At 42.9% G+C, this 20,518-nt stretch overlaps 1 protein-coding gene across 2 annotated transcripts in view; it reads left to right on the top strand.

Annotated features, from left to right (window-relative positions):
* Positions 1-20,518, top strand: part of dna2 (DNA replication helicase/nuclease 2) — a 112,064-nt gene that overhangs the window by 45,976 nt on the left and 45,570 nt on the right. For both annotated transcript variants that reach the window (XM_072557995.1, XM_072557994.1), the window contains exon 9: positions 12,659-12,824. In XM_072557995.1, the coding sequence (XP_072414096.1) occupies positions 12,659-12,824 (166 nt within the window). The remainder of the gene's footprint in view (positions 1-12,658; positions 12,825-20,518) is intronic.

Raw genomic sequence — 20,518 nt, 5'->3', positions numbered from 1 at the left:
CTTTAGTATCTTATAAGAATGATATTTAACTAAAGTATATAAACTCCAGGAAGTATAGGTCTAAACTGCTTAATCTTTCTTCACAGGACAAATCCCTCATATCTGGATATGTACATGGACATTGGTTCTTTACCTTGTCCCTTCAGAATACTTTGCTGCCACTCCAGTGCATCCTTGACCATTGCAACAGGGAGACAACATACCATTCTGGAGTCTCTCTCTCTTGGCAGCAGAAATGTCTCAGTTGCCCTTATTGGATCTCCAATTACCAAAACTTGGTCATTCTTCTTTCTCTTCTTTCATCAGAGCCAACCATGGTACCACGGACCTAACTTCTGCAGTTATCCACTGAGAGGTCTGCCCCCTCTGCAACTCTGAACATATCAGAGAAGGGGACAGACATAGGGCACTGCTGTATGACCTGCCTTTTTCTACTTTGCTTGGTCTCTTTTCTGCCTGTTCAGTCTTTACCTGTGATGTGACCATCCTACTGAACAAGTTGTGCACAACAATCTTTAAAAGTCAGGTGAACGAAGGAGCAGTGATTTCGAATAGACCTGTTAGGTTATAACCTAATGTCATGTGACTTCTAACTTTATCCATCCCAGTCTAACACTGGTAACTCCACATCACGGCAATCTTGGTATTGCGGATGCTGCACAGTGAGTTCACCAGCTCATCGAACTCCAAATTAACTATGTGGTTGCTGAGGACACTTGTCAGTTCTTCGTTTAAAGAATAATTAATGCTGTCGACCTTATTTCCCTCCAGATACTACTGCTGCAATGCAAAATCCTTACCAGGTCTTTGGAAACCTTTTTAAGGCTTAACTTTAGCTCTTTTACAGTACTTTTATCACCTTACATTGAGTAATATAGTCATAGAGGTCTCCCGCACCAAAAAATGCCCTTCAGCTCCTTGAGTCTGAGTCAGTCAAAAACAAGCACCTAACTACTCGAATCTGATCTTCCAGCCTTGTATGCCTTGGCATTGCAAATGCGCATCTAAATACTACTAACACGTTATGAGGGTTTCTGTCTCTGCCACTGTTATAGGCAGAATGTTCCAGAATCTCACCATCCTCTGATCTGCTTACCTGAAATCTATGCCCTTGATATTTGATCTCGACAGCAAGGGGATATGTTACTTCCTGTCTCTCCTATGCATGCCCCTTAGAATTTTAAGTATCTACAATCATGCTCTTCCCCCCACCCTCCACCCTGACCCCCCTTCAGTGTCCTCTGCTTCATTTTCACTTAACTAAAGCTCTTCCCCGAGTAAATTTCCGGTGCAATCACATCCCTCCTACAATGTGGATTCCAGAACTGTACACAATCAAGTTGTGGTCCAACCAATATTTAGACAGCTGCAGTGTAACAGCCCTGCTCTTAAATGCTAGCGTATGCCTTCCTAACCACTTTATCCACCTGCCCCAATACCTTAAGGGACCAGTGTACAATCACACCAAAGTCCCTCTGATTCCTGGTGTTTTCCAGGATCCTATCAGTCGTCATGTATTCCTGTGCCTTATTTGTGTGTCATCTCACACTTTTCTAGATAGAATACCTACTGTGTTGAAACAGGCTACTTGGCCCAATAAGTCCACAACAACCCTCCAAAGAGTATCTGACACAAACCCATCCCTTTACCCTATACCTACATTTCCCATGACTAATGCACCTAACTTACACATCCCTGAGCGCTTATAGCCAATTCACTTACCCTGCACATCTTTGGACTGTGGGAGGAAACTGGAGCACCCGGAGGAAACCCGCGCGGACACTGGGAGAATGGCAAACTCCACGCACAGTTCGCCCGAGGCTGGAATAGAACAGCACCAGGCCAGGATCCTGCCAAACCCTTCCTATTCATATACCCATCCAAATGATTTTAATTGTTGCAATTGTACCAGTCTCCACTACTTCCTGTAGTCGCTCATTCCATTCACGTACCACCCTCTGTGTGAAAACGTTGCCCCATTTTTATATCTTTGCCCTCTCATCCTAAACCTATGCCCTCTAGTTCTGGACTCCCCCACCCCAGGGAAAAAACTTTGTCTATTTATCCTATCCATGCCCCTCATAATTTTGTAAACCTCTATAAGGTCACCCCCCAGTCACTGACACTCCAGGGAAAATAGTCCCAGCATCTCCCTGTAGCTCAACTCCTCCAACTCTGGCAACATGCTTGTAAATCTTTTCTGAATCCTTTCAAGTTTCACAACATCTTTCCGATAGGAAGGAAACCAGAATTGCACGCAATATTCCAACAGTGGCCTCACCAATGACCTGTACAGCTGCAACATGACCTCCCAACTCCTGTATTCAATACCCTGACCAATAAAGGAAAGCATACCAAGCGCCGTCTTCACTATCCTATCTACCTGCGGCTCCACTTTCACGTACCTATGAACCTACACTCCAAGTTTCTTTGTTCAGCAACATTTCCTAGGACCTTATCATTAAGTATATAAGTCCTGCTAAGATTTGCTTTCCCAGAATACAGCACCTCGTATTTATCTGAATTAAACTCCATCTGCCACTTCTCAGTCAATTGGCCCATCTGATCAAGATCCCTTTGTAATCTGAGGTAACCTTATTCGCTGTCCACTACACCTTCAATTTTGGTGTCATCTGCAAACTTACTAGCTATAGCTCTTATGCTCACATCCAAATCATTTATATAAATGATGAAAAGTAGTAGACCTAGCACCGATCCTTGTGGCACTCCACTGGTCACAGGCCTCCAGTCCGAAAAACAACTCTCCACCACCACCCTCTGTCTTCAACCTTTGAGCCAGTTCTGTATCCAAATGGCTAGTTCTCCCTGAATTCTGTGGGATCTATCCTTGCTAACCAGTCTCCCATGGGGAACCTTGACGAACGCCTTACTGAAGTCCGTATAGATCACATCTACCTATCTGCCCTCATCAATCCTCTTTGTTGTTACTTCAAAAAACTCAAATCAAGTTTGTGAGACATGACTTCCCATGCACAAAGCCATGTTGACTATCCCTAATCAGTCCTTCCCTCATCAGTCCTGTCCCTCAGGATTCCCTCCAACAACTTGCCCAACACCGACGTCAGGTTCACTGGTCTATAGTTCCCTGGCTTGTCCTTACCACCCTTCTTAAACAATGGCACCACGTTAGGCAACCTCTGGTCTTCCAGCACCTCACCTGTGACTATCGGTGATACAAATATCTTGGCAAGAGGCCCAGCAATCACTTCCCAAGCTTCCCAACAGAGTTCTCGGGTACACCTGATCAGGTCCTGGGGATTTATGCACCGTTATGCGTTTCAAGATATCCAGCACCACCACCTCTGTAATATGGACATTTTTCAAGATATCACCATCTATTTTCCTACATTCTTTATCTACCAAGTCCTTTTCCACAGTAAATACTGATGCAAAATACTCATTTAGTATCTCGCCCATTTTCTGCGGCTCCACACAAAAGCCACCTTGCTGATCTTTGAGGCGCAGGAATATACTTTTTCTGGACTCTTGTTATCTCATTTCTGAAGGCTTCCCATTTTCCAGCTGTCCCTTTAACTGCAAACACCTGCTCCCAATCAGCTTTGAGGGGCTCTGTTCTCTCCCTAGTTACTCTTTTGTCCTTAATGTATTTGTAAAAACTCTTTGGATTCTCCTTAATTCTATTTGCCAAAGCTATCTCATGTCCCCTTTTTGCCTCCTGATTTCCCTCTTAAGTATACTCCTACTTCCTTCATAATCTTCTAAGGATTCACTCAGTGTCCTGTCTGTACGTAACATATACTTCCTTTTTATGAACATAACCCTCAATTTCTTTAGTCATCCAGCATTCCCTATATCTACCAGCCTTTCCTTTCACCCTAACAGGAATATATTTTCTCTAGAGTCTCGTTATCTCATTTCTGAAGGCTTCCCATTTTCCAGCTGTTTACTTGCGAAAATCTGCTCCCAATCAACTTTTGAAAGTTCTTGCCGAATACTGTCAAAGTTGGCTTTTCTCCAATTTAGAACTTCAACTTTTAGATCTGGTCTATCCTTTTCCAGCATTATTTTAAAACTAATAGAATTATAGTCGCTGGCCCCAAAGTACTCCCCCACTGACACCTCAGTCACCTGCCCTCCCTTATTTCCCAAGAGTAAGTCAAGTTTTGCACCTTGGTGATCATCCCTTCCTTATTTCTCAGTTCCTCCCAAACAACTTCCCTGGATGTATTTCGAGGAATATTCTCCCTCAGTATAGCTGTAATGCTATCCCTTATCAAAAACTCCACTCCCCCTCCTCTCTTGCCTCCCTTTCTATCCTTCCTGTAGCATTTTTATCCTGGAACATTAAGCTGCCAGTCCTGTCCATCCCTGAGCCATGTTTCTGTAATTGCTATGATATCCCCGTCCCATGTTCCTAACCATGCCCTGAGTTCATCTGCCTTCCCTGTTAGACCCCTTGCATTGAAATAAATATAGTTTAATTTATTAGTCCTACCTTGTCCCTACCTGCCCTGAATGTTTGACTCGCTTCTGTTCTCAACTGTACCAGTCTCAGATTGATTTCTTTCCTCACCATCTCCCTAAGTCATTTACCACCCTCAACTTACTGATGAACCCTCCTACATTAATTTATATAAACTGTAAATAGCAGGGCCCCAGTACTGGTCCTTGCAAAACCTCATTGGTCACAGGATTCAGGCACAAAAAACACTAATAAACCATTATCTGCTTTCTGCAGCTCAGCCAATTCTCAACCTAATTTGCCAACTTTCCTTGGATCCCACAAACACTTATCTTCGCTACAAATGCTTGTTGAAGTCCAAGAAATCAAATGCATTGCCCTCATCTAAACACCTGGTCACCTCTTCGAAAAATTCAACCAAGTTGACATCACCTCAACAAAGGCGAAAGTGAGGACTGCAGATGCTGGAGATCAGAGTCAAGATTAGAGTGGTACTAGAAAAGCACAGCAGGTCAGACAGCATCCGAGAAGCAGGAAAATCGACGTTTCAGGCAAAAGCCCTTCATCAAGAATGAATAAGGGCTTTTGCTTGAAATATCGATTTTCCTATTCCTTGGATACTGCCTGACCTGCTGTGCCTTTTCAACACTTCTCGAATAGCCTCAACAAATCCATGCTAAAAGTTCTTGATCCCTGCCTCTCCCAGTGTAGATTAATTTTGTCCCTCAGAATTGCTTCCAATAGTTACTCCCATCACTCAGATTAGTCTGACTGGCTAGTTCTCTTGGGTTAAACCTTGCGCTCTTCTTGAATGGCAGTACCACCTTGGATGTCCTCCAGTCCTCTAGCAACTGGCCAGAGAGCAATTGAAAATATTGTCAGCTTCCCATCTATTTCCTCCTCTGTCTCACTCAACAGTTTATGACACATTTCATCCAGCCCTGGGTATTTATCTAATTTTAAGCTCAGTCCCCTATTGGTCTGTGCTAATTTCTTTAATTATATCACAGCCCTTCTCTCTGATCTCTATACTCGGATCACCCCTCGCACTAGTGAACGGTGATGCACAATATTCATTTATATCTTCTACTCCACACATGAATTATTGTAGGCCTTAATGGGCCCTACTCTTTCCCTGGTCATCCTTTTACCCTTAATATACTTGTAAAAGAAAATAAATTATAAAATTTCTTCATTGTACATGCCCTTATCATTTCATGCCCATTTTAGCTTTCATAATTTCCTTAAGTTTCCATTTGCACAATCTAGACTACCCTATGGCTTCTATTTTGAGTTCTTGGTATAAGTCTCGCTTTTTCATTTTATTTAATCCTGTCTGTACTTGATTCTGTACTCTCCCTGTTTGCTTGAACATGTCCCACTGCTCTTACATAAAAGTATCGGCTCCCAGTCCACTCTGGCCTGATCATGTCTGATCTTATTGAAGTCCAAGAGCAGGCTCTCTTCTACATATTGGCTTATAATTGTGGGCGGCACGGTGGCACAGTGGTTAGCACTGCTGCCTCACAGCGCCAGAGATCCGGGTTCAATTCCCGCCTCAGGCGATTGTCTGTGTGGAGTTTGCACGTTCTCCCCGTGTCTGCGTGGGTTTCCTCCGGGTGCTCCGGTTTCCTCCCGCAGTCCAAAGATGTGCAGGTCAGGTGAATTGGCCATGCTAAATTGCCCGTAGTGTTAGGTAAGGGGTAGATGTAGATGTCGGGGTATGGGTGGGGCAGTGTGGGCTTGTTGGGCCGAAGGGCCTGTTTCCACACTGTAAGTAATCTAATCTAATCTTATAAGGTTTTCCTAATACATTTTAGATTAGATTAGATTCCCTACAGTATGGAAACAGGCCCTTCAGCCCAACAAGTCCATACCGACCCTCCGAAGAGTAACCCACCCAGGCGCAGTTCCCTACCCTATATTTACCCCTGACTAATGCACCTAACACTATGGGCAATTTAGCATGGCAAATTCACCTGACTTGCACATCTTTGGATTGTGGGAGGAAACCCATGCAGATATGAGGAGAATGTGCAAACGCCACATAGACAGTTGAACAAGGTGGGAACCGAACCTGGGTCCCTGGCGCTGTGAGGCAGCAGTGTGAACCACTGAGCCACAGTGCCACCCCAAGATGTTTCAGGCAGGTAGGGGGTTCATAAGAGAGGTATTTTGTAAAAGGAAACCATCACTTCAGGAACGGGGGAGGATAATGTAGAAAAGTCTTCAAATGACTCCATCTGCGGTAGAGCTTAGAAATAAAAAATAGCTGATTACCTAGCTGGGATTATACTACAGGCCTCCCAACAGCCACAGAAATGGAGGAACAGATACGTAAGTAAATTACAGAAAAGTGAGGGAGAAACAGCTTTATAATTGTAGGGGATTTCAACTTTGCCAGCGTGCACTGGGATTACCTGAGTGTGAAAGGATCAGACAAAGTGGAATATTTGAAGTGCAATCAGGAGAGTTGTTTTGCCAGTATTTAGATTGTCCTACTAGAGATGGGGCAGTGCTCGAGCTTGTCACAGAGTCATAGAGATGTATAGCGCACCCTTTGGTCCAACCCATCCATGACCACCCAATATCCAAAATAAATCTAGTCCCATTTGCCAGCACTTGGCCCATATCCCCCTCAACCCGTCCTATTCATATACCCATCCAGATGCCTTTTAAATGTTGCAGCTGTAATAGCCTCCACCACTTCCTCTGGCAGCTCATTCCATACACAAAAGGCTGGTTAGCAAGGTTTAATCACATAGAATACAGGAAGAACAAGCCATTTGGTTTCAGAACTGGCTCGAAAGTAGAAGACAGAGGGTGGCGGTGGAGAGTTGCCTTTTAGACTGGAGGTCTGTGACTAGTCGCATGACACAAGGATCGGTGCTAGGTCCACTGCTTTTTGCCATGTATGTAAATGATTTGGATGTAAACATAGGAAATATAGATAGTAAGTTTGCAGAGGACACCTTGACCTCTGGTGGTCATTTAAGTGGTCAAGTGTTTGAAACTTCAGTAAATAAGCATTTTGGAGATAGTAACCATAACTGTTAGTTTCAAAGTCATGACATTACAGGATAGGTTCATGCAGACGTTCGGGCATAAATTGGGGAACTCCAATTTCGATATCATTAAACAGGATCTGGCAAACATTAGATGGAAGCAGCTACTTGCTAGTAAGTCTACATAGGCAAAGTGGGAGAATTCAGGGCCAGCATGTTCCCCTAAGAGTGAACGACAAGGGCAGCAGATCCAGGGAACCCTGGAGTTGAAGGGATATTGAGAGGTTTTGCAAAGGAAGCATATGTCATATGCAGTGCATTAATTCGGGGGAGGTCTTTCTAAAGTGTGGAAGGCTGCTTTAAAAAGAAGGAAATTAGGACAGCAAATATCTTTGGCAGAGATGGTATCAAGAAAAACCTTAAAGCTTTTAGTTGGTATAGTATATTAAGGATAAGAGGATTACCGGGGAAAGTGTGGGACCTATTGGAGACCAAAGGGGCAACCTGTGCATGGAGCCAGTGAACATGGGTGCAGTCTTAAATGAATATTTCTCATCTGTATTAGAACATAGAACAGTACAGCATAGAACAGGCCCTTCAGCCCACGATGTTGTGCCGACCATTGATTCTCATGTATGCACCCTCAAATTTCTGTGACCATATGCATGTCCAGCGGTCTCTTAAATGTCCCCAGTGACCTTGCTTCCACAACTGCTGCTGGCAACGCTTTCCATGCTCTCTCAACTCTGTGTAAAGAACCCCCTCTGACATCCCCTCTATACTTTCCTTCAACCAGCTTAAAACTATGAGCCCTCGTGTTAGCCATTTCTGCCCTGGGAAATAGTCTCTGGCTATCGACTCTATCTATGCCTCTCATGATCTTGTATACCTCAGTTAGGTCCCCTCTCTCCTCCTCCTTTTCTCCAATGAAAGATGTCTGAGTTCAGTCAACCTCTCGTCATAAGATAAGCCCTCCAGTCCAGGCAACATCCTGGTAAACCTCCTCTGAACCCTCTCCAAAGCATCCACATCTTTCGTATAATAGGACAACCAGAACTGGACGCAGTATTCCAAGTGCGGTCTAACCAAAGTTTTATAGAGCTGCAACAAGATCTCACGACTCTTAAACTCAATCCCCCTGTTAATGAAAGCCAAAACACCATATGCTTTCTTCACAACCCTGTCCACTTGGGTGGCCGTTTTAAGGGAATCCTATCCTTAATCCTGTACTCAGCTTTCAAATTCAACCTTCCAAAATGCATTACCTCGCATTTATCGAGGTTGAACTCCATCTGCTACCTCTCAACCCATCTCTACATCCTGTCATTGTCCCGCTGCAGCCTACAACACCCCTCTATACTGTCAACGACACCTCCAACCTTTGTGTCGTCTGCAAACTTGCTGACCCATCCTTCAATCCCCTCATCCAAGTCATTAATAAAAATTACAAGCAGTTTGTAACAGTAATTACAAACAGCCCAAGGAACACCACTCACCACTGACCTCCAGGCAGAATATTTTCCTTCTACTACCACTCACTGTCTTCTGTTGGCCAGCCAATTCTGTATCCAAACAGCTAAGTTCCCCTGTATCCCATTCCTCCCGACCTTCTGAATGAGCCTACCATGGGGAACCTTATCAAATGCCTTGCTGAAGTCCATATACACCACATCCACAGCTTGACCCTCATCAACTTTTCTAGTCACATCCTCAAAGGAGTCAATAAGGTTTGTGAGGCATGACCTGCCCCTCACAAAGCCGTGTTGACTGCAATTAATCAAGCCATGCTCTTCCAGATGGTCATAAATCCTATCCTTCAGAGTCCTTTCTAACACCTTGCAGACGACAGACGTGAGATTTACTGGTCTGTAATTGCCGGGGATTTCCCTATTTCCTTTCTTGGAGAGGAATTACATTTGCCTCTCTCCAGTCCTCAGGTGCGACTCCAGTGGAGAGCGAGGATGCAAGGATCTTTGCAAGTGGCGAAGCAATTGCATTTCCCGTTTCCCAAAGCAGCCGAGGACAAATCTGGTCCGGGCCTGGTGACTTGTCAATCTTAATATTTGACAAAATTTTCACCACATCAGCTTCCTCTATCTCTATCCATTCCAGCATGCACACCTTCAAAGGTTTCATACACTACAAAGTTCGTTTCTTTCCTAAATACAGAAGCAAAAAAACTCATTTAGGGCTTCCTCTACCTCCTCAGACTCCACACAAGTTCCCTGTGCTATCCCTGATCGGCCCTACTTTTTCTTTGACCATTCTCTTATTCCTCACATAAGTGTAAAATGCCTTTCACAGAGCAAAAACATGTTTGTAGTCAGGAATTTGAATTGGTAAGATTCCAGTACTTAATATTTCACTGGTCACACTTGAAATGCCAGAAGACTGGAGGGTACCTAATGTGCTAACTTAGTTCCTTTGTTCAAGAAGGGCAGCAGGGATAGGCCAGGTAATTAAAGACCAATTAGTCAGACAACAGTGGTAGGGATATCTTTGGGGAAAAGAAAATTCTGACCCACAGCATTAATCAACACTTGAGCAAAGTAGGGATTGATCATGGATAGTCAGCCTGGATTTGTTAGAGAGAGATCCTGCCTGACTAGTTTATTTGAGTTTTTTGAAAAAGTGACTAAATGTATCGGTGAGGATAGTGCAGTTGATGTGGACTTCAGTAAGGCTTTTGGAAAGATCCCACAAGAAAGGCTTATCCAAAATGTAAAAGCCTGTGGGATCCAGGGTAATTTGGCAAACGGTGTCCAAAATTGGCTTTCAAATAGGAGGCAACAGGTGTTGGCGGAGGGTTGCTTTCATAATTGAAAGCCTGTGACCTGCGGTATACTGCAGGTATCGGTGCTGGGGTCGCGAGTGTGGTGCTGGAAAAGCACAGCCAGTCAAGTAGCATCCGAGGAGCAGGAGAATTGACGTTTCGGGCATAAGCCATTCATTAGGAATGATGGGCCTTTGCCCAAAATGTCAATTTTCCTGCTGTTCGGATGCTGCCTGACCCGCTGTGCTTTTCCAGCACCACATTCTCGACTCTGATCTCCAGCACCTGCAGCTCTCGCTTTCTCCTAGGGATCTGTGCTAGGATCCTTACTGTTTGTTATTTACATTAAATGTGAATGCAGATGGTTTAATTTAGAAAGTTTGCAGATGACACAAAAATTGATGTCATTAATACTGAGGAGGATGGTCTTAGGTTGTCTATTAGTTGATTAGCTGGTAAATCGACAGATGATATTTAATCCCAATCAATGCATTTTGCGTAATCTAGTAGGGGAAGGATATAAGAAAGGATTGGTTGGTCCCACTGCTGACTATAGGACAGTCATCCTGGCAGCTTCAGTGCTGCTGGCTCCAGGGCAATAATCCTGACAGCATCATTGCACTTCATTGTGCGTTGCACCCGTCCTGGCATCTTCACTGTGCTGCTGACTGCAGGGCGCTCATCCTGGCAGCTTCATTACGCTACTGACTGTCGGACATTCGTCCCAGACTCAGAACAGATCAATAACTGCAGACTGTCATGTAGTGGGCTCAAATAGCAGGGAAGTGTTTCCTGTGCTTGCTGCTGCTGCACACTCACCCCTTCCCCTCACCTTCGCCACTGCTCAGTTATGCCTCAACGTGACGTTTTGTCCTACAACAACAGATTCCAAGTGGAGGGCCCTCTACAAAGGGGTCTTCTCCCTTTCTGATAGGTATCTGGGTTCCATGTGTAGCAAACCAATATAATCATTTGATTCAGTAAATTCATCGGGTGTCAGACCACATGTGTTTGTAGCTTGGAGGGTAATGCAGTGTTTCACATCTATGTAGGATGTTTCTGTTTGCTGTTCTTTTTGCATTTTAAAGGGGTTCCTTCTTAAATTTTGGTTGCACTTCAGTGCTACCCTCCTTGACGCATGGACACCCAGTGCAAGGAGGAGTGGACAGGTTGAAGGGCATTCTTGTGGCTCTGCTTCTGGGCTAAGCCAAAATGACCATTAGCAGGTCGAGGCAGTAGGCTGCAGAGGGGCTCATTGTTCCTGATTCTGTCCCCACTCTTTCACAGTTACATCGGCACTCCGGTGTCACTGGACAGGGAGCAAGTGATGCTCAGCAGCACAGTAAAGGTCTTTAGAGACCATTGGCACTACAGGATCTAGGGTGCATCATCACCTTACACACATTATTTTAATTTTGTAAGTTTCTGTTTCATTCTATAACCTTTGTTCAATTGTTAGTTTGTGATTGATGTTGATACAGTGCCTCAGCCAGGGACTGTTTCATTATCATTATTTTCAACTTCCTGTTGTCAAAGCAGAGTTGAGGGAATACTGTATATACTCAAGTAATTGTCAAATTTATTTGACTACTTTTTAAGGTTAAATTTATGGGGGTTGACTATTACATGGATACTACTTTTGAGGGGCAGAAATTCATGTCCGTCAAAATTCACACTGTATCATTAGCAGAAGCCCAACTGATGTGTAAACAAATAAAGAAAAATGTGAATTATGGTAATTCTGAAAACCTGGGGTGGAACGCAACAGTGAGCAGACTGAAAAACCAGGAGCCGAGCAGAACAACCGGCAGACTGGAAAGCTGGAGTAGGACATGATGGCCGGCTGACTGACTCTTAAACATTGATTTGTTATCTCTGAAGAAACAGGGTCAACTTTTACGCAATATATGTGAAAAATTCCAGGTTATTTGGTCAACAAATGGGGGTCGACATTTACATGAGATTGACGTTACTTGAGTATTGTTGAACCCCATGCTGTCCCTGTCCTGGGAATGTTTGATGGGGACAGTGTTGATGAAACTTTATTTTCAGTTTGCTTAGTTTAGAGAGTGGAAGGAGCTTTGCTCTGTATTTAACCCCGTGTTGTTTCTGTCCCAAGAGAGTTTGATGGGGCCAGTATAGAGGACGTTAACGTTTAGTTTTAAAAAGTAGAGTAAAATTTACTCTGGATCTAACTCTGTTATAATTGTTCTGTCAGTGTTTGATCAATGTCTAATCCCATGCTGAACATGGCCCAGCTCTTGAAAAGGGGCAGCTATACTTTGTACTCATCCTGTGCTGTCTCTGTCCAAAGAGTGTTTGACGGGGACAGTATTGAGAGAACTTTACTTTCCAAGAGCAGAGCAGTAGGCTGAAATCTTCAGTCAGGGATGCAGCTGTTTTGCTAAAACAGTTTTTATTTTGATTTTATCACAGAACTGCTAAAGTTAAGGAACCAGCTGGTCTTTTATTTAACCAATGGCATTGTTTGGCCAGAATCAAAGAATACTGACACCAAGGTTGCACCACTCCCTCCTGTCATCAATGACCAACAGACTTGCAGGTTCTGCTCTCAGCGACGCAACTGTGCTTTATACAGCAGGTGAGAATGTCCAATCATTGAAGTAGATGTCAGTGAGGGAGCATCTGGCCATGGGGTTGGGTAACGGTGAGGGAGTGTCTGGCCACTGGGACTGGAAACTGAGTGACTGTCAGGTCAGTGGGACAGGTAATGGTGTGTTATTTGATTTGATTTATTGTCGTCACATGTACTTAAGTACAGTGAAAAGCTTTTTTTTCCACAAGAAGTAAGGTATAGTAAGCAAGGACATATAGTTCAACAGGTGCTTAGACAGGGTTCATTCATCAGTCGAATAACAACAGGGAAGAAGCTGTTCTTGAATCTGTTTGCGTATGTGTTCAAGCTTCTGTATCTTCTGCCTTATGGAAGAGCTTATGGGAGTGCATTACTGGGATAAGATAGATCTTTAATAATGTTGGCAGTCTTTCTGCAGCAATGAGAAGTGTAAGTGGATTCCATGGATGGAAGATTGGCTTCTGTGATGGCTGTGCTTATAGTCCGGCGTAGAACAGTTTCCGTACCAGGCCGTTACGCACCTGGACAGTATGCTTTCTATGTTGCATCTGTAGATGTTGGTGAGGGTCCTTATGGATGTGTCAAATTTCCTAAGCTGTCGAAGGAAGATGCCTCCTTGACCACTGACCAACTCGTCTACACTGGAAGTCCAGGATAGGTTGTCAAGTTATCGTCACTTCCAGGAACTTGGTAGTCTTTATCCTGTTAATCCAGGCTCTGTTTGATGTAGATGGGGGAAGCGTGTTCTCCTCCTTTCTGTCTGAAGTCAGTAATCAGTTCTTTCGTTTTTCTGACATTGAGAGAGAAGTTGTTATCATTGCATCACGATACCAAGCCCTGTATATCTTTCCTATAATCTGACTCATCATTGTTTGTTATCCATGGTGGTGTCATCAGCAAACTTGTAGTTGACATTTATTTGGAATTTGTCTGTTATGGTACAAGTCACATCCCAGAATGAAACCTGGCATGATTGATCGTATGTTTAATGTTGTGCAGTTAGTTAATGTTGTGTTTGGTTACTAAGCCATACTCCCATTAGGCTGCAGATGCTCTTTAACATCAAAACATAAAAAGAAAGGAAACAAACACGCTGCGCTACATGACTAGGATGCAAAGTTCCAACCTATTACCCGATACAGTCCAATAACAGAGACCAAACAGGTGGATGAGGACAAAGCGGTTGATGTGGTGTATATGGATTTCAGTAAGGCGATTGATAAGGTTCCCCATTGTAGGCTATTGCACAAAATACGGAGGCATGGGATTGAGGGCGCTTTAGCGGTTTGGACCCCTCTCACCCGAAACCTATGCCCTCTAATTCTGGGACTCTCCCTCTAGCTCAAATCCTCCAACCCTGGCAACATCCTTGCAAATCTTTTCTGAACCCTTTCAAGTTTCACAACATCCTTCTGATAGTAAGGAGACCAGAATTGCACGCAGTGTTCCAACAATGGCCTAACCAATGTCCTGTACAGCCCCAACATGACCTCCCAGCTACTATACTCAATGCTCTGACCAATAAAGGAAAGCATACCAAATGCTGCCTTCACTATCCTATCTACCTGCAACTCTGCTTTCAAGGAACTACGAACCTGCACTGCAAGGTCTCTTTTTTTTCAGCAACACTCCCTGCGACCTTACCATCAGGGGTGGCACGTTGGCTCAGTAGTTAGCACTGCTGCCTCACTACACCAGGGACCTGGGTTCGATTCCCACTTGGGGCGACTGTGTGGAGTTTGCACATTCTCCCTGTGTCTGCATGGGTTTCCTCCAGGTGCTCCAGTTTCCTCCCACAGTCTGAAGATGTGCAGGTCAGGTGAATTGGCCATGCTCAATTGCCCATAGTGTTAGATGCATTAGTCAAGGGTAAATAAGGTGAGGGGAATGGGTCTGGGTGGGTTACTCTTTGGTGGGTCGGTGTGGACTTGTTGGGCCCAAGGGCCTGTTTCCATATTGTAGGGAATCTAATCTTTTCTAATTAAGTGTATAAGTCCTACTCTGATTTGTTTTTCCAAAATGCAGCACCTCACATTTATCTAAATTAAACTCCCATCTGCCATTCCCTCAGGACATTGGCCCACCTGATCAAGATCCCATTGTGCTCTGAGGTAATCTTCTGTTTCAGCTTCAAAGTACTCTTGACAATTAGTCGAACACAATTTGCCCTTCTTAAAAATATGCTGACTCTTATGGCTTTAATAATGGATTCGAATGACAGACGTTGAATTAACTGGTCTATAGTTCGATACTTGCTGCCTCCCCTACTTTTTGATTGAGTGTCACATTTTTTTTCCAATTCACTAGAACCTTTCCAAAATAACAGGAAAATTTGATTTCTTATAATTAATGCAATCACTCTCTGCTCTCTCTCTAGGCCGTCAGACCCTGGGAACTTTAATCCAAATGGTTTGCTTAGAATGTTTTTCCTAATGACGGTGATTGTTTTAAGTTCCTCCTTTTCTATAGCCTCTGCATGAATTGCTGTTATTGGGAGAGTTTGTGTCCTCCACCATGAAAACTGAGGCAAAATATTGATAGTGTTTCTGCCGTTTTTGTGTTTCCCTATTAGTAACTCCTCAGTCTCGTTCTCTAATGATGAATATTCACGTTAGCTACTGTCTTACTTTTTTTATCTACTTTCACTATCCTGTTAGTTTTGTTGTCACCTCGCTCTTTTAGAGTCATTGAGATGTATAGCATGGAAACAGACCCTTTGGTCTAACCCGTCCATGCTGACCAGATATCCCAACCCAATCTAGTCCCACCTCCAGCACCCAGCCCATACCCCACCAAACCCTTCCTATTCATATACCCATCCAAATGCCTCTTAAAGTTGCAATTGTACCAGCCTCCACCACTTCCTCTGGCAGCTCATTCCATACCCGTACCACCCTCTGTGTGAAAAAGTTGCCCCTTAGATCTCTTTTATATCTTTCCCCCCTCACCCTAAACCTATGCTGTCTAGTTCCGGACTCCCCCCCACCTCAGGGAAAAGACTTTGTCTATTTACCCTATCCATGTCCCTCATAATTTTGTAAACCTCAATAAGGTCACTCCTCAGTCTCCAATGCTCCAGGGAAAACAGCCCCAGCCTGTTCAGCTTTTCCACGATTGTATTCCTCGCAATTTTTTGGAAAATATCCTATTAATGAATAATGGTTAATGACTCCTAGAAATGATATATCCCAATGAAGAACTCTGGGAAGGGGTTAAACCAACTGTGGGTAACAAAAGACTTAAGGATGATATCAAATTGAAAGAGGGATAAAAATGTGGCAATTATTGGTGGTAACCAAAGATTTGAGCAAGTTTTACAGTCAATAAACATGTTATAAAAATCCTTCTGATTTACTAAATCTATGGAAGGAAATCTGCTGTCCTTACCTGGTCTTGCCTACATGTGCCTCCAGACCTACAACAATGTGGTTGACTGTTAATTGCCCTCTTGGCAATTTGAGATGGGCAATAAATATTGGCCTAACCAGTGATGAATGTTTATTTTAAAAATGAGGATAAACTATGAAATAAGATAAAAGTAGATAGTAAGGGCATATATATAAAGTGTGCGCGTGTGCGCGCGCGCACGCGCATATGTATATCCCTTAGAGAAGAAGGCGGGGGAAATGATAGAGGAGTTGATTCAAGACTTTAATTTTATTCCAAAATTCAAAGTGCAAAAGGTGAGGAGGAAAGAAATACAGATATTGGATGCACTGGCAGTATTCCTTAGATTCTATAGAAGTCCCAGAGGATTGAAAAGCTGCCAATGTAATAGCCCTGTTCAGAAAAAATGAGACAATAAACACATAACTTTGGGACAATTAACATCTGTAATTGGGAAAATGTTAGCCTATTTATAAAGAATGTTAATGGAGCATTTAGACATGCATAATATAATAGGCAAAGTCAGCATGGTTTCACGGAGAGAAAATTATTACTGAGAGTTTTATTATAATTCTTTGAGGTTGCAGAAAGCAGAATAGATAAAATAGAACCATTAGAAGTAACATGTTTGGATATCCAAAAGGCATTTGATCAGGCACTGCACATTAAACTACGTAAAACAATAAGATGTTGTGATGTTGGGGGTAGTGTATTAGCATGCATGGATTGGTTAACAAGTAGAAGACAAAATTGGGATTTCCAGGATGGCAACCTGTAACTAGAGGAGTGCCACATTGATCACTGTTGGGGCCACAGTGACCGGGATGAGGAATAAGTGGGAAGGTGACAGTGTGAGCAGAGAAATAAATAGCTTAAGTGAGCGGCCAAAAACTTGGCAGATGGAATATAATATTGGTAATATGATTATACACTGTGGCAAGAAGAATAGAAGGAGGTAAATAATTTTTAATGGAGAAAGCTGCAAGACAGAGGGATTGGAAGTCCTCATGCATAACTCTCAAACTAGTATACAGTTCAGCAAGTAATAGAGAAGGCAGATGGAATGTTGGTCTTTATTCCAAAGAGAATTGAATAAAATGGATAAATCTTTCTAAAATTATACAAGGCACCAGATGGACCACACCTGGAATCCAGGGAACCATTTTGGCCCCCTTGTCCAAAGTAAGTAGATACACTGCATTTGGAAGCAGTTCATAGGAGGTTTACTCCTTTTAATTATGGGAATGGAAAGCTTTTCATTTGCAAAAAAGGTATTCAACAGAAAAAATACCTTACTGAATCATATAAGATTCTTCGGGGCCTTGATAAGTTGGATGCCGAGGGGCATGTTTCCCATTGTGGGAGAGACTAAGACATAATTTCATTATAAGGGGATGCCCACTTAAGACTGAGATAAGGAGGAATTTCTTCTGAGGTTAGTGAATCTGTGATTCTTTACTGCCGAGAGCAGTCAGGTCCGATTTTTTATTTTTAAATTATTCGTGAGGAAATCGAGGGTTATGGAGATAAGGCAGGAAAGTGGGAGATGAGAATTATCTAATTAGCCATGATCTCATTGAATGATGGAGTAAACTTGATGATTCAAATGACCTACTTCAATTTCTACTTTTTATTGTCTCAGCTTCTGTTTATCCATTTGCCCAGTTTACTGTAGATGGTCTGTCTTATCAGCAACTGTCTTCGCCAAACACACTGTTGAACTTAATTGTATTAAGATCATTGTATGACAGATATTCACATGATGTGAACTAAATCTAGATCATTACTATAGCTACTATGGTATATCCTCCTCTTGATTCTCAGACGTGTTGCAGAAGAACTTAGATATGGCCAAGAAATTCACAGGTTTACTGACATGTCTTACTTATCCAAATTTATAAGAAAGTATGAATCCTCCTATTAAAACCACCCTGTGTTTGCTACGTATATGTTTATTCACTGCATTCTACAAGCTACCACTTCGCATCTGTTACCAGGATGCCTAATCATTATTATATCCCCTTATTAATGAGAATTCATTTTTACCACTAAGAGCACGGAAAGTACGGCATGTCCAAGGAACCCTGGATGTCAATGGATATTGAGAGTTTGAATAAGAAAAAGAAGCAAGCATATGTTAGGTACAGAGCATGACAAAAAGGGGAGCCCCTTCAGGAACATAGTGTAAGTAGGGGAGTGTTTCAAAATGCAATTAGGAGAGCAAAGATGGCCAGATAGGATTAATGGAAAACCTCAAATCATTTTATAAGTATGTTAAGAGCAAGAAGACTACCAGGCAAATAGATGCATGTATTAGAGATCAAAGGAGTTATCTGTGCATGGAACTAAAGGATGTTGTTGAGGTTTTGAATGAATATTTCTCATCTGTATTCACAACGGAGCATATTATATCCATCACTATTGAGATTTCATTCTTAATCATCACATTGTAGCTGGAGATTTCATTTGGGATGGTAAGGTTCTAAAGCATGTTAAAATTAATAATTAGCAGGAGGTGTTAGATGTTTTAATGGACATAAAGGTACATATATCCTTGGGGCTTGATGAAATATATTCCAGGCTGCTATGAGAGGCAAGGGAGGAGATTGCTGGGGTCTGAGAGGAGAAATTTGATACTTCGCTGGGCACTGGTGAAGTGCCAGATGACTGGAAGTTCCATTGTTCAAGAAAGGCAACAGAATAGGTTTACAGACCAGTTAGTCAGACATCAGTGATAGGGGAATTGTTGGAAAAATATTCTGAGGGGCATGATTAATCAATACTTGGAAGGGAAGGGATTTATCAGGGATAGTCAGCAGTGGTTTGTTGGAGGGGGATCCTGTGAGACTAAGTTGAGTTTTTATGAAAGGGTGACTGAAAATGTTAAGGGTAGTGCAGTTGATGTGGTTTAGTTGGACTTCAGTAAGGCTCTTGACAAGGTCCCTCCTGGAAGGCTATCTACAAGGTCAGAGCCCTTGGGATCTGAGGCAAGTTGACAAACTGGATCCATAACTAGCTGACAAATGAGAGACACAAGTTGTTGGTGGAGGGTTTTTTTAATTGGAAGCCTGTGACCAGCAGTGTGCCACAGGGGTTGATGCTGGGATCCTTGCTGTTTGTTATGTACATTAATATCTTGGATGTGGAAGAAGGTATAATTAGTAAGTTTGTAGATGGTGCAAAAACGTGACTGTGGTGAAAGTCTGATATTGATCAGCTGATAAATTGGACAGAGCAATGACAGATGGGGATTTATTCCTGATAAGTGTGAAGTGATGCATTTTGAGAGGTCTAATATGGGAAGGGTTTACTCTATGAATGGTAAGTCCCAAAGAGGTATGGAGGAATAAAGGGACTTTGAAGGGAAGTCCACATTTGATATGTGGGAGGCTTTCAAAAATAGTGCAGGATAGGCACGTCCCTTTGAAAACAAAGAGATAATACAGGCAAGATTCGTTAACGTAGATGACAGGAAAAATCGTGCGACTAGCCAAGAGGAAAAGGGAAGTGTACATAAAGTTCAGGCAGCTAAGAACAGAGCAGGCTTTGGAGGGGTATCGGGAGAGTAGGACCATTCTTAAACGAGGAATCAAGCAGGCTAAAAAGGGTCATGAAATAACTTTAGTGAGTAGAATTAAGGAGAATTCCAAGACCTTTTATTCACACACATAAGAGGGAAGAGGGTAACTAGAGAAAGGGTTGGTCCACTAATGGATAAGGTAGGAAGATTGTGTGTCAAACCTGAGAAAATGGTTGAGATTCTGAATGATTACTTTGCGTCATTGTTCACTGAGGAGAGGGACATGATGAATGTTGAGATTAGAGATAGAAGTTTGTTTACTCTGGATCACGCTGATATAAGGAGGGAAGATGTGTTGGGTAGGCTAACAGATATTAAGGTGGACAAATCCTCAGGTCAGGATGGGATCTATCTCAGGTTGTTGAGGGAGGCGAGGGAAGAAATAGCTGGAGTCCTGGCAGATATGGCATCCTTAAATACAGGTGAGGTGCCAGAGGACTGCAGGGTTGCGAATGTTGTCCCCTGTACTAGAAGGGGAGTAGGGATATTCCGGGTAACTACAGACCAGTGAGACTGATGTCAGTGATGGGAAAGTTGCTAGAGAGGGTACTGAGGGATAGGATCTATTTATATTTAGAAAATAATGGGCTTATCAGTGATAGGCAACATGGTTTTGTGCGGGGAAGATTGTGCCTTACCAAATTAATAGAGTTCTTTGAGGAATTGACCAAATTGATAGATGAAGGAAGGGTTGTTGATATCATATACATGGACTTTAGTAAGGCGTTTGATT

Source organism: Chiloscyllium punctatum, chromosome 38 (genome assembly GCF_047496795.1).
Source record: "Chiloscyllium punctatum isolate Juve2018m chromosome 38, sChiPun1.3, whole genome shotgun sequence".
Lineage (NCBI taxonomy): Eukaryota > Metazoa > Chordata > Chondrichthyes > Orectolobiformes > Hemiscylliidae > Chiloscyllium > Chiloscyllium punctatum.
This window is presented reverse-complemented; position numbering and strand designations above follow the sequence as displayed.